Source organism: Plectropomus leopardus, chromosome 10 (genome assembly GCF_008729295.1).
Source record: "Plectropomus leopardus isolate mb chromosome 10, YSFRI_Pleo_2.0, whole genome shotgun sequence".
NCBI classification, from domain to species: Eukaryota; Metazoa; Chordata; class Actinopteri; order Perciformes; family Serranidae; genus Plectropomus; species Plectropomus leopardus.
This window is the reverse complement of record NC_056472.1, coordinates 17999347-18014792: the sequence shown is the minus strand read 5'-3', so window position 1 is coordinate 18014792 and position 15446 is coordinate 17999347. Positions and strand designations below refer to the sequence as shown.

Here is a 15446-nt window from a genome sequence, read left to right as displayed (position 1 = left end):
TCTTTCTATTCAACAAACCATTTTCCAAATTTGATCCAATCCTAATTCAGATTACGTCTGAAAAAAATGTCTCTAAATCAACACATTTCTAACGCAACAAAACATCTATCAGATTTGTTTATGACAATCAATTTTCAGTCAAAACTTCAAATGTAACGGGAAATTAAATTTCTCACAAGTGATCGTGCCCTCGTGTAGGCGTTTCATAGCTTTTGGTCACTTCGTCTTTCACCTCCATTATTTTCCCTTTTCAATAAAAGCTCCACCCAGTGATTATGGGCAAAGCAAAAGACTGATTTATTTTGTATCTCTGCCTCGCGTTTGTTTGATTTGTCAGCACAATGTTGCCTTTCAAAAAGGAACCTGCTCCTCTAAAGCGGGGAAGTTTGTCATTTGTGTTAAAGGGACACAGCGCAGCGGGTGTCTTGTTGTCATAGGGACCCCTGTCTTTCCCAACTGTTAATGAGACTCGAGCCATTCAATGGGGAGTCTAGCTGTCAGTGTAGCCGTCTCCTCTGTGTCCCAGTGGCAGGTTGCCCCCTTCTAGGCCACAGGCAGCGGGGCAGAGGGTGTGGAGCAGCTGCCCCGGCTCGTCCCATTGGCCTGGCCAGATGACGGCATGGTGCAAAAGCAGATGGTGATGCCGGGATTGTCTTGTGCTCTTCAGAGGTGGCATGGGGATGGCACAGAGGTTTTCCGCCTGGCTGCCCCGAGACAAGCTTCTCCCTGAACAGCAAGCCTGTGCAATTACCGTCCTAGCAGGAGGTCCTGCAACTCCTATTCAACCTCAGAGAATGTACAACAAAATACAGGCCAGACCAGCTGGCAAACTGCACACCGGCTCTACCTCAATGAAGATGAACGCACTTTTTCAAAAACACAACTCTCAGAGACGGTATATGGCCCATGCTTTCAATGTAAAAAAAAAAAAAATAGCAAAAGCAGGACAAAACAGATTCATGAGGCGACGGGAAATACTCGCCTGGTTCCTACAAGCATTCATCTTGGTATGAGCCTTATAGTTAATCTAAGATGACAGCACCGCATGCCAGAATTTCCTTCCTACTGAGATAATCTAAATGATAATGTCATCTGTCACTTTGTCCATAAAGTGATTTATCCCCTTCCTCAGATGGAGGTTTGGGGAAGAAGGTTATTGGGTACACTGATGAGTTTACAGAACTGGGTTGATGACACAAGCCATTTCAATGTACGGCCATACTCTGCAACCAACAGGAGAAGGTTAAAATCTTTCCTTTCAAGGGCCTCAATCAGGCTTAAAGGAAAACAGTAATCACTGTCTTTCAGCTAGTCCCGGCCGTGCTCGTCAGCCCTTTCCCTGGTGAGGCAGCCAGAGCAATCAACCTGCCAGGCATTAGGAGCGGATAGACAATCTGAAAATAAAGGGTATAATGCACCTGCCAGCCAAAATGGCCATTTGGAGAAAAGCTAGTGATCCTGGTGACCCCGCTGGGGATGTGTTGGGGGGGGGGGGGTGGGGGGTAGTAGCGCCTAGTGAGGGTGGGTGGCGGAGGATGGGGGGGGGGGTTGCATTTAACAGAATTCACCCGGATCACCGATGTCCCATACACTGACACCTTCTCTCAAAGCAGGCTCAATTATGGCTTTTGTACCACTTAAGAAATAAAAGCTTTTTGGGGGGAGCTGGACAGGAGGGGAGGGGGGTAATCACAGGTCTTAGTCAATGGACAATATATTAATGCAAACATGGTATACAGCCTGTGATGTACAAAGTATAAAACTAAATGACCTTTGCTCTCCTCCGCTGCAGGTGTCTTCCACTTTCTATATGTCCCAAAACAATAAGAGTCTGACTTCAGCACGTGCAACAGGGTTTTGTTCTCTGCCTGCTTGCATAAAGGCTAATAGACGCAGAATACAAAACTCTACCATTATAAAACTCGTTGCACTATCATTTCTTGCTTACTGAAAAAAGTACCTCTAGTCTAGGGATTGGACAATATATGATTTTAGTGTGGATTGTGATAAAAATACACACTGTGTTGGTTGCTGTGAATTTCCATTATTGGGGTATTCATGAATATTGTGTCCAGTGCAAGGTTCTTGCATCTTAAGATCAGGTTAGATATTAGAGTTTTATAAGACTTTTAAATGCCACTTGGTTATTCTGAAATAGATCTTACATTTCATTCTGAGTATGAAAGAAAAAACAAAACAAAACACGACCTGACATCGACTGCTCAGAGTTAGGGACAATTTTACTCAGCTATTTATAGTAAAATAATTTTTTTTTTGCATCTTGGCAGAGATGAGGGTAGAACTGAACTGGGATATAGCTGCTGTTTGTTGGCAGGTTTTTCAATTTTGTTTTTCTCACTCTGTACGTAGGATTCCACTGCCTTGATTCTCACTGTGTCAAGTTTGAAAAAATTTTGCATAAAATACAGAGTCTCGTATGCATGGCCTTGTACCGGTTTCAGATGTACAACTGGTCTGGTCTGTTCCCAGCCACCTAGTGCTTGAATGAGCATATGAATAAGTATGTCTGTTATCTTTATGCATGTCTAGGGTTAACTTGTTTGGTATGTACCTTCATAATATCAGTATGTGTAGGGTATGGCGACTTTGTGTGCGTTTGTGATATGCTGCAAACCAGTTTCCCCACAGAGAAAATGAAAGTATCTATCTAGATATGATATGTATGAAGCATATGAAACAAAATGCCGCATTGGGAAATTTTGGTTAAATAGAAAATTTTAGTTGAATTTACACATCCTCATGTCATCCAGGGTGCAAATTTGCAGTTCCTACAATACTGAAGGCATGACCCGCCCTAATGTGTCCTACTCTGCTCTGGATTGGCTTACACTGACATTTTTACCCCAACCAATCTCACTCCTCTATTCTAAACCTAACCAACACAACCAATGAATGCAACTGGTGTAAGAGTTTTAAATGTATTACAATGATTATTGGGATAATATCGTTAATTGCAATTATTTTGCTTAGGAAAGTCATGACATAAAATTTCCATATCGTCCCATGCCTACACTGGTCCCAGTTTACAAAATGCACTTCAAAAACTGTGGTTAACCCTTTTCCATGTGGCACACCATCAACATCTGTGGTTTTGTGTTACTAGTGTAGCAAATTTAAAATGGCTGCAAGGCACAAAAAAAACAAAAAACAAAATAAAGACATCAGCAGTCAATCTGATAACACTCTTCAGGATTCAGTCATCTGTGAAACAGGAGTCTATTGTTTTCAAATTCTTCAACATGGTTACACGTCTCTAATGACACAGAGGTCTAAAGATCACCAACAGGCCAACAACAGGCAGAAATCCAACACCAGCACTCTGCTCTTAAAAAAATGTCACAGATAATATACAAACTCATATTGTTAAAAGAGATTAAGAAAAATAACCAGGCTGTAAAGGTGCCAATTCCTCAAACCATACACTCGTGAAAAAAAGGAGAATATTCCAAATTTTCTATTTGAAATGATGAGCTACTGTATGATGGAGGGATACAATGGATATTTAACAGTACTAATCATTAAGTGCATAAAAGCTGACCACAATTACAAGTGGCACTTCAAACAAGAAGGCCATTAAGGGCTTTTGTGATAAAAAGTTTTGACCTGCCTCTGAATTCAGAGTGATTAAAACAATCACATTCAATTAAATATTAGATTTACTAAACTGCTCTACATACTCATATTCCTGACAAGCCTTTTTAAACGCTGCACCAGACCAACCACTCCACACACACACACACCACCACCACCACCACCACCCAACCTCCAACAATATCTTACTCCATAATTACAGCCTCTTGTTGAGGAGTGCATACTGATGCTGCGTATTACCTACTAGTGCAGGCTGGGAGTACTGCAACAGCAGCAGCACAGAAACTCACCAATCTGGTGGCTTAAATCGACAAACTACCTACGGATTGTATCACGTCGATTTAAAACAAAAGGCACCTGAGCTGTCCTGTGGTCACAGATTTGGCAAGTAAAGATGAAGCTGAATTCATGTCAAACTTGTTCAATCATAGACATCTGAGAGGCAACATCAGAGACTGTCCAAGTCATTTTAGTGCTGTTAGAAATATTGATTTATCAATATGTACTAAATATTTGAAAGTGTTAAGTGTACCAGTTAAGTGTGGCGTGTGGCATTGTGTGGTCTCGCTCTTATATCCGCTGTTTTTTGCGGGTCCCTGAATGCAGCACAGCAGGCGGAGTGCCTTTCTTCTCCTTTGCAGGTGAATGTCACTTGTGAGGTGGATTATTGATCTGTTGATGCGTCCACAGCTGATCAGATCGATGGATGAGAGGAGATATTTGCAGATTTTTGTAAGAATACGAGAGTTCGAGGCCCAGCAGAATGAATAGTTTAGTTTCGCTTATAATGTGCCTGACGTTCTGCTGCTCCTCTCTGCCACTACTGCACTATAAATAACCCAACAGTGTATATATTTTAATACCGCTCCTAATTAACAGCCAAGCTCCATTCATTGAGACCACAGCGGGACAAATTAGACTGTGGCGGCCCACCATAGTCTTGGTTATTAATGGGAAACACTGCCGGTACCAGCTGTGATTTCTTACTTTCTCTTACTGTTAATGTTTACTACAGAATTTCTGTTGTTCTCTGCAACTAACCAAGAAAAAAAGTTGGCATTGCTGTGTGATATTGTTATCATATTTATCTTTTGATAATTGCAAATTTTATTCCATCTTTATCAATTTTTCTCCTCTGCTTGGGGATGCTGTGAACTCACTGCTGTCATGTCATAGGACACACCCTATTGTTTCACTGATAATGCTACATTATGAACAACAAATCTGTGTTAAAATCTGCAGAAAGCTAGTTAACGTAACATCACATTCACAGTAATATAAAAAAGATTTTAGAGAGGAAACAATATATTACATGTAGTAAAAAGGCTTTTAAAGCTATGTAAAAAATAATATGAAGTTGTTTATTTTGAAGGTTGTTTCATAAATTGTATGATTAAATTTGTGCTCCTTCAAAAGTAACATGATTGTCGGCTCGAATGACTTCAAACGTATCAGTTAGTTTTGGAATGAAGATTTCTTTGTTTCCTTGACACCAAAGGGGAAATATCGGTGTATATCGGTATCCGTCCAGAATTTCACAATCTGTGAATTCCTACGAATAATGATATTTTTCAAGGTACTGTATCGAAGTTAGAAATTCCAGTATCATGACAACACCAGTCTACATTAACAACAAACAAATCGTTTAACCTGATGATGCATTTTCCTTGAATTTTAGGGGGGGGGGGGGGGGTTTTGGGCCAACAGGGCAGGTGATGTTAAAATCTTAAATCTTTTACTCCTTTCTCCGAGATGTCTTGCACACACTGTGGGAACCCTCGGTTTGCAGCAGCCGGGGCATGGCAGCCGCTCCCTCTAATGCCACCGCCTGCTGACCTTGAGAGTGCTGCGCCGTTGCCTCCTTTTGACAACATGATAAATCGCTCAATCAGAGAACAGGCCTGACGCCACCCCACACATCAAAAATGCGCCGAGGGGAGCAAGCTGGGAAGGGGATGCCGTCTCATCGAGTGCCAGAAGTGATGGTGTGAAAATGCACAATGTCACTGAGTGTGTTTTGTTATGTGCCTGTTCGGTGAAGGGAGAAGACAGGGAAGCGAGGGAGTTGATGAAATGATTACATAGTGGCAGAGAGGGGAAGGGGGCCTCGTGTTGAACAGCTGGCAGAAACCATCGTTGTTTAACACAGTTTTACAATGCCCAGTAGAGTCCAGAGTAAAGAGCGATGAAGAACAGAGGGATGCTCTTCATCCTTCACTAGTTCTGCTCATAGTTTTCCACAAAATCACACAATTTCATCTTGCTCGTGCAGCATGCCACCTCAGGATTTACTGCACATCACCTGATGGGACAACAACCAACAATCTGTACACTGTTTAAAATCCTAACCAGGCTTTCAAGGATGCTTAAAAAGACGTGTTAGCCGATGCAAATAAATTGAGCAAACGCCGAAAAAGACATTCCAGGAGTTTGAGTTCTTTTTTTTTTAAGATTGTTCTTTGGAAAAACAAAAACAAAAATGAGAACACAAAACAAAAAACCTCATCAGGATTTCAGTCGAGCACATTATTCGCCATCTGTCATTACATAAATCAACCACGAACAAGCTGCACACCCACAAATATTGCATATTTTATGGAACATGTGTTCAACATGTGGTGTTAGTAGTAGCCCGAATATTCTCTTTGGCCAACCGCATGAAAGCTCCAGTGCAGCAATTACTTACATATCGACATGCTTCAGATGCAGTAAGCAGTTGTGTGCTCAGTGCTTCATATCTTCCCCCCCAATCGCATTTCTCCTTCCTGTCACTGGTTTTCTCATCCTGCTCATTAATTACACTGAAGCGGAGTTGGTTGTGAGGTTCAGAGGAGCAGGGCTTGTCTGAATTTAATCTCTCCCTCCACTTCTTGTGTTTCCTGGGCCTCATTTTTCCTTTACTTTGATCTCAAATCAAATCCCCTCTACTTGTTCACTTCCGGTACCCACTTGTGCACTCATACAGCCCACAACACACGCTTGTGAACTATTTTCCACAAGGGGTTCACCACCTTGCAGCAAAACTAAACTTTCGTTTGCAAAAAAGCAATACATCTTAATGGACCCCCCTATTCTTAATGCAGCCACATTAGAACTGCAGCGATTAGTACATTGATCAGTTAGTCGATCGACAGAAAAATAACTGTCGGCGGTTTTGATAATCAATTAATTGTTTGTCATTTTCATACAAAAATGAAAGAAAATGCTTGCTAATGAATGACATTCATTATTAGCCCCTTTTACACTCCCTGTTGAAGGGAATATCGTGCTGTTACGCTGCCATGTTGTTTTTGTAAAACAGGTGCGGTCATGAAATGGAGGGACTGAGTTGTCTTGCTTTTTATGCCAGCAACCAAGGTAGTAACAGCGCCAACTTGAGACCTGTATAAAAGAAATAGCCGGCAGGACAGGCTTATTGGCAGGACGGGTGTGCAGTTTTGGTGGCGTGTTTCGCATGTGACCAATCGTGGAAGATTTAAAAGGCAACTAGCAACAGTTAGCTATAGCAGTTAGCAACTAACTTAAAAAAGAAGCAATTAAAAAAGTCTGTTAATTGGGAAACAATGAAGTGTGAGAGCTCCTTATTTATAACAGAGAAGATAAATAACTGTTATTGCTGTATTATGCCATTGTTATTGTTTATAAAGAGTGGGCGACACATATGCTATATGTTACACTAGAGGCCAATGTTGTTGTGTTCCACACCATGCCTCTTTAGCTTCTGTAATGACAGCATGCTGTCTAAAATCACACACTGGAATGGCATGATGCTGCCATTTTTTAATTCTGAGTAAAACTGCAAAAACAGCTTAAAGAAGGGACTTTGTAGCAGCCCTACAGGGCAATCTTAGTGTAAAAGGGGTTATTACAATCTGAAATTTTATTGAACAAACTATTAATCGATGAATCTAGAAAATAATCTGCATATTAATCGATAATGAAAATAAATCGCAGCCCTAACCCACAATCATAGAACATACTCAGGTTTTGTCAATTTTTCAAGGTTACCATGCGTAATAATGTGTGAGAATCACCTTCTTTTTGCTGAGTCATGACAGGTGTCTGCGTCTCTTTTGTGTAGGACACAGTCTCACGCGGAGGGAAGTCCACTTGTGTGATTTTGGCCATTCCCAGTTTTGGAGTTCCACGCCTAAAAGCACATAACAACTCAAACATTGCACAGCTCAATATCACCACAAAACCATAATGATTTTAACAAGAAAAAAAACATACAAAATAGCCATTATGCTATCACTTTTTCATTTGTGTTTTTAACAATTTCACCTCCTTGCAAGTGGAATCAATGTACGTAAATGAGCGTTTCATGAGATGGCTTCAGATCAGTATAACAACCAGTGTGAATCAATTAAAGGGCTTTGTCTGACCACTCTTGCATGCACGACTGTTCTCCTGGACAGCATTAGCTTAGTAATGACTTTGAAAGACAAAGTAATCATGCCATAGATTGAGAGAAGGGAAAATGACCAGGAAAGGAGAGAAGAGAGTGTCCAGTACCCCAGCTCAGAATCAGAGTGAAGTTGAAGAGTGGACGGGTCAGAGTCCCAGTGCAGAGTCCTGGTTAGTGTCACAGCAACAAGGCAGCATTAGTGAGAGAAGACGAGCAAGCACACAGGAGGAGAGGAGATAAAGTTAGCATTATGGCACACAACATGCTGATTGGATCCTAGGTCACAAATCAGTTGAATTTGCATGTTATCAAAAACAAACTTAAAACTGGATCTTGTTGCGTGTGTGTGTGTTTCAGTCAAAGCTTAAGTCTGGCTGCACAAAGCTCAGAGATGGAAGAATGTATCTGCTTAAAATGCATGGACACACTGCTTCTCAGAGTGAGATGAGACAGGGTGTAATGTGCAGCCTGCGGGGCTGATACAGCCTGAACTGTGTCACACCAAAGGCTCTGAGTGTTGTGCAGACAGAGAGGGAGGGAGCTCAAGAACCCTCAGGGAGAAAACATGACCTCCATGTGTGTAGGAAATGGCCATGCTGGTGAGGGAAATGAGTCAACACGTAGGGGGAACAGCTCCCTGGGCCTGATGGGACACTGGGGGAGCTTGAGTTTCAGCCCAGGGAAGGGGCTCTAATTAGGGGTTAAGAAGTCCCCCAGGCATCACAGCAGCCTGCTGTTTTATTGTTAATTTAAGATCGTCCTAATTCAACGGCACACAAATTAAATAAACATGCACTTAGTTGGCATAAACTCGTCATCATTCACTGTGATGGTATGAGACTTTCCAAAAGATTTTTTACTCAGTTGCTCTTACTGTAATCATGCTTTAAATATACTCATAGCCTTTGTTTAAAAGCGATGCACAATGTTAGCTAATAGCAAAAGCTTATAAAGAAAAAATACACCTACATTTTTTTCTAAGCAATACTCAAAACACTTCAGAACTAATTTGCTGTACAACACATCTGCAGTTTAAGTGGCTCAAGAGGCCGTGACAAGGACGCTGAAATTACATTCCTGCTGGCATACGCGTAACTGAGCACATAAAAAGCACAAAAAGAATGTTTTGGGAAGACATATAAAGCTCAATAAAGATGTGTGCATTTAAACATTTTGCCTTAGGGGGAGAAATACCCGTTAATTCTTCATGAATAGGGATGTTGCCATTGTTTCCACACTTGTAATGTACTGTACTAGAGGCAGGGAAAATGTTGTGACTTAAACTGTTGCTGAGGAGTATGTGTGTGTGTGTGTGTGTATGTGTGTGTGTGTGTGTACCTGGGTCCCACGGCTCCATCAGAGTCTTGGCTGCCTGCCTCACTCGGTGTACCCGCCGATTTGGTAGTGGGAGAGATGGGAGGAGGGACTACATAGCGAAACAGACAATAATCATCTGTTACAGTGTGCAAAATACCAAAAAGCTATTCACAGCAGAGTACAAATGGATTACGAATGGTACATGCTGAATGCTTTCAATCTTAATGATTGAAACTTTCCTGACGGCTACATGTTAGTGAGCGTGCTGTGATGTGTGTGAAACCTTGACATTAGTAGCAAAGCGAGTTAAATGTACAAATCAGTCTGTCCAGAACATACTTAAGGTGTGGCAAAATCAACACATGTTGGGGAAAAATAGCTTTAATAACACAATTAAAATATTTTTTTCTTTATTAAATTAATGTGTGAATAAATGCAATACAAATTATTTAAAAGATACACAAAACTATGATGTTTTTATAATTTTGGATCAGGTTTGTCAGCATCCTGTGAGACTCATGAAGATTTTATTATGGATCTCTTCTGCCACCTGCTGTTAGCAACATAGCAGTGCTGTAACATTCCTGCTCTGTATGAACTCTATATACTAATATTAATACATCTATAGTAGTGTCATTTAAAACGTACTTTTATTTTATTTCACCAGGGCCTACTTTTTTATTGTAGAAATTTTTATGGACTTTTTTTGTAGAATCTACTGGAAAAATTAGAAAAGTGACATCTTAAGTAAGAAAAAAGGAAAGTTACAGTAACGTGGAATTTTGCCCATTTTCACTTGTTTTGTTACATTTGTGGCAGAAAGAACACCTTTATTCTAAGACCAATGTGTTTTGGCTTAAGGTCTTCATGTGCATCATCTCAGCCGTGAGCCAAAATATGTTTGCCTTAGGGCCCTGACACACCAAACTGACGGTCGGCAGTTAGTCATCTGGTCTGTTGGTAAACATGTTTCCCTAGTTTATGCGGTGTGTCATGCACATTTTGCAGTAATTGATCCTTTTCTGCTTTTTTCAACAGATTCAGCAAGTGGAATTGGAGGTGGAGCCAGTCAGTGAACGCAGTTCAGCTCAGTGCACGAGAGGATAAACGGCAGCGAGGAAGGTAAACAAACAACTCAAGTCTAGACGGAGTGAGATCAAAACAAACTTCAACTAATACATAACTGCTTGTGTTATTCTTCACTGTTATTATATTTGCTCTTTCAGCACTGGGTTGAGTTGCTAATGTGCTAAGTTAGCATTTCAGAACTCCTGGTTCCCTTTGTCTCGTCGTCAGTAGGTTTTTTGAATCGGTTGTTGGTTAGATGCTTGAAATAAAGTCTGTGGTTAACACTTGTTTAGGAGACTATTAAATTTTGTGCTATGATATAAAATATGTCAGTAAAAACCCTGATCATAAATTTTAATGCTTTAATGTTTCTTTAAAAAAAAAGGTGGTTGCTAAAAAATGACTAAATGATACTACAGTGTGTCCTCACTCTCAGCATGGCTTTACAGTCTCACTATGGTGTTGATGCTGTGTAATGCGACTGTAGTGTAGTATGTTTATAACCTAAAGTTAGCTTTTTACTTTTGGTGTTTATTTGCAAAGATTTTCATGCTGAACAAAATGTTTGTTTTGTTTGCTACATAGCTTATTTTCTGCAATAATCCAAAATCCAGTTGAAAATTTTGATAGGATTTTTCATGAGGGTACCAGGGCAACGTTAATTTCTGCTTCATCCTACAGATACACATCATCCCTGTGGCACTCTATGGAGAGCGGTTCCTCTCATACAGGCACAGAATGTATGTGCTAGTTGGCTGTTGGTTGTAGTCTTTACAGTGTGTTCAGCGCAATATTTTGGCCGAGACAAAAGCGGCAGGAGGCGATGCAACACTATGCCTTCATCACCACATGTTCTTAGATTTTGGACAAGTGTGTCAAGGCCATTAACAATAATGTTGTTCTATACAAGTGTTGCTGGAGTTTTGAGCTCTTCAGACTCTATCCTCTTCTCTATGCACCTTGGAAGTCGGTAAAGGTGTGACAGGAACTTCCACTCTGCTTTACTTGGTTGTTTTATTTTACCATTTACTTTTGTCTTCATGACATTTTACTACTTAAAAGTACTTAGCAAAGTTACTGACAAACAAATCTTTTGGTGACAGCTCATTGGGGCAGTGACACATTTTTGTTGCAAGGACTTTAGGGTTAAAATGCTGAGGGTTTCTGCATCCACACCAGATTTTTGCCTGCTTTCTTGTGGTCTTAAAGAAGTTAAACACATGATCAGCTGCACTGAGGTCAGGTGACTGAGCTGGCCAGTAAAGAACATTCCACTGTTTGGCCATTAAAATATCTGTATGTTTTAGTCCATTATCCTACAATGTTCCTTTTGCGAGCATGAAATAAGAAATGCCTAACATCCCTAAGCTGTTCACCCAGAATAATTATACTCAAACCCTGGTCAAAAAGCCAAATCATGAAATACAAACTAAATAAAAATATGACTGTCCTAATTCAATGACTAAAATGTATGTGTGATAGAAAGTAAAATGAGCTACTTTACTTGTTTTGTTTAAATACAGGTAAGAGAGATAAGAGGATATATGACACAGGATGTGCGAAAATGTGAAAAGTCTGGAAATCCTGTTAAAGTTCCTGTTTTTTTTTTTTTCCTATTGGACTACAAAATTAAAAGTATATTTGGCTAAATATCAGAATTCACCAAAAGGTAATACAGAACATACCAACAGAAGTCTCTGGGGTTATGCCCATACTCTGTAGAAGAGCCTCAGCCTCGCGTCTTTTTTTCTCCAGGTCAGAATCATCCTGGTGTTGTGCAGCATCTTTCAGTTGGTCAGCCTGGAAACATAGTGACACGTTGCCCATTAATGCACTCCCTAAATATCCACGCCACACTACTGTAATGCTCTAGTGGTTACGTCTATACAGTTAAAATAGTTAGCTCACAAAAAGTAATGGGCAAATGGCTGTAAGAGTTGACTAAAATTTCTGAATATCCAGTTGAAATAGTTAGCTAAAATAACAGCTAAATTGTTGAAATAGCTTCATGTCCTGCAATTAGTAGCACAAATGCAAACTTAACCCAACTAACATAAACACTGACTCTTTAACTGTATGAGAAAATACTGCAACAATATTGCAAAAATTGCATAAAAAAATACTGTGAATGGTGTTTAATAATATCCAGTTTATGAACCTGACGGGTGGTGTTGATGGAGTGCTTGAGTTAATCTGATAGGGCTGCAGGGGTATGTCTTAAAGAAATGGTTGGGAACCACTGGTGTACACAACTTAACTGTATCTTTTTGGAAACCATTATTCGGTTTGATGCCGCTTATTTTCCATATTAATTCAACATCAGGGAATATTCAAAGCATTTACAAAATGTTACACATACCGCTTGCTTCTTGCGCTCCTCCTCCTTCCTTTTCTTCTCCTCTCTGATTTGTGCCAAGCGTTGCTTCTTTCTTTCAAGCTCTGCTTTCAGCTCACTTTTGTCAGACATAATGCCACAGCTGTAATGTAAACAACACATTTCTGTTTGTCTTCATCTTCCATTAAGACCGCACTGGAAAATATTGTTTAAAGACTTAATCAGAATCAGAAATACTTCATTGATCCCTGGGGGGAAATTGTGGTTTGTTACAGTTGCTCTCATGCCAGCATAGAGAACTATAGCAAGTAAAAAGAAGTACCAGCACAAGTATATAAAAGAAGAAATGCAAAAATAGAAATACTGTAGCGGTAAACAATACGCACAATATGTGAAATTAAAATATTTAAAAAAGAAGTATGGACAATAATATGCTGAATACATAAGAGTGTGAAAATATACATGTAAAGAAATACAGTTATAGACAATTGCCACAAGTATATGAACATTTAAATTATAATATGGATAATGTGCTGAGTGCGTAAAGTGTGTAAAACATAAAACTGCCTTATGCTACAATGCAGTGTATAAAACTAGTATGTAAGTTTAAAATATTAAAATATAAATATGTGCTACAATGAACAACTCAGATACACTAAGTAAGAATAGCAATAAGAATATATACAGTAAATACAATATGTGTAACATGTTAACTATAGCCTACATTCAAGAGTTGGAAGAATATTGCACAGAGGAAAGCTGTAGTTGAAATATTGCACTAAAAATTGCATATTGTTTGGACAGTAATACTAAGAATTATTGCACCTTAAAACCCTATTGCACATTAAGTATATCAGACAAAACCAAGCTTTATGGGTGTGCTGGTGGAGTAGTTTCAATGCATAATGACAAATAAATGCTTTAAAACAACAACAACAAAGCAAGCAAACAAACAAATGAAGCCAGCCATCCCCTGTCAGTTGATGCTCTCAGCTTCAGTACCACCTTGCACAGCAATGGAGACAGCTGACTTTAGCTGCCCAACCTCACCTAGCAGGTAAAATGCTCATCCAACGGTGTTTTCCGTTTTCCCTACAGCTGCGTGAGTTAAATATCGTAGCTGATAAGACACAAATACACACGGCTACCTGTAATTTGGTTAAAACCACAGCCCGGCAGACCAGTCATTGTCAGCCAGCTCACTGAAAGCCCCACCCTACCGTTGATACAACAATTAACACCGGTTAGCTTAGCGTCAGGTTATCCTCTTCGGTTCAGGCATTTGTCTCTAGTCCTCGTCGGCTTATTTTAAACGTGATCAAACTAAAATCATGTTTCCTAATAATATCATGTAGTATTTTAGTAATCGCACCGCTTATTCATACAAACCACACAACGTTAGCATACAATCGGCCTCTGTCGCTGCTAGCCATCCTTGTTATGACAGGCTAGAGCTAGCGTAGCCATCATTGTTGTTCAGCATTTAATTAGTGATCACCAAGACAGCGAGTAGTTTAATGTAATCTGTAACTTAAAAAACAAAACTGTTTTTGAATTGTAGGCAATGTGACTTGTCCGATCTAACCCACCCTTTATGGTTAGAGATGAGCCATTAGCTTTATTTGTTAGCAGTTAGCTACAACAGTTAACCGGACCTTAGTCCGCCGCGCTGTCATGCGCGATCAACTCTACTGCCCGCTCAATGAATTAATCAGATCAGACTACAATTACAGCAATAAATACAAAAAGATGTTAGAAATGTGTGATACTGCAGCTAACATGACATCGTCGTGAAGATTACAAACCTTAGTGCAAGTTTTCGACCTGACACCAAATGCCTATAACCAAAGCACAGCCAAAACAAACGGGCTGCCAGCACAACTACAGGTACTGGGAAGAGCCAAAAAGAAGCACTACGCGTTTACTTGGATGTGCTGCTGCCATCTGAGGTCAAAGATGGAGAGCAGGAGCGTTCAGACCTTTTTGGATGGGGGCCGGATAAGATAATGTGAAAACATCTGGGGGCCAATTGCTTCTTGCATCATGTGGGTTATTGAAAAAAACAAACAAACAAACAAACAAATGAGGAAATTTGCTGGCAAGAATCTGGCGATTCAACACATACCACGGCACAAGTTATGATTCAACATATTGTGAAATATTGTAATACTGTAAGCAAGGCAAAATATTGTGTTATTATTTAAATCTAATTTTAAGGAAAACTGTCAGATAGACCACTCCACCATATGCATAAAATTTGAGTATAAAAACGTTCCTTTGTTAATGTAGTCAGAACACAAGGATCTATATTTATCACAACCCCTGTAATAGATTAGGAAAACGTTATTAGGTTGAAATAGTAGAGTCATATGACTGGAGACAGATTACAGCACTGCTTTCTAGCAGTCAGGGCGTTAAACCGAACATGTACACTATTGATTAAAAATCCATACTGTGATGATTCTCAAAAACACTATCACAAAACATAAAATTGTGATACCCAACTTTTCTGTGGCCATGTCCGCTACCTAGCAGGAAATGTCTGCTGTTAAGTTACCATTTCTTTGCTTGTTTTTTTGTCTGTGTCTGAAAATACACATAGTCCCGCCTGTGTAGTTCTGAGCATGTGTACGAATTGCTTGATAGTCCTGCCATCGTGAGGTGAACTAGAAAAATGCAAACTGATCTGGCTTCGTTAACCAGTAA

At 39.9% G+C, this 15446-nt stretch overlaps 1 protein-coding gene across 1 annotated transcript in view; it reads right to left on the bottom strand.

The window, feature by feature from the left end:
- Window positions 1-14621, bottom strand: part of dync1i2a (dynein, cytoplasmic 1, intermediate chain 2a) — a 27536-nt gene extending 12915 nt beyond the window's left edge. Inside the window, 5 exon segments of the mRNA XM_042495149.1 lie at window positions 7647-7762; window positions 9359-9446; window positions 12091-12205; window positions 12765-12882; window positions 14546-14621. Coding sequence (XP_042351083.1) covers window positions 7647-7762; window positions 9359-9446; window positions 12091-12205; window positions 12765-12872 — 427 coding nt within the window. The 5' untranslated portion in view covers window positions 12873-12882; window positions 14546-14621.
- Window positions 14622-15446: the final 825 nt, after the last annotated feature.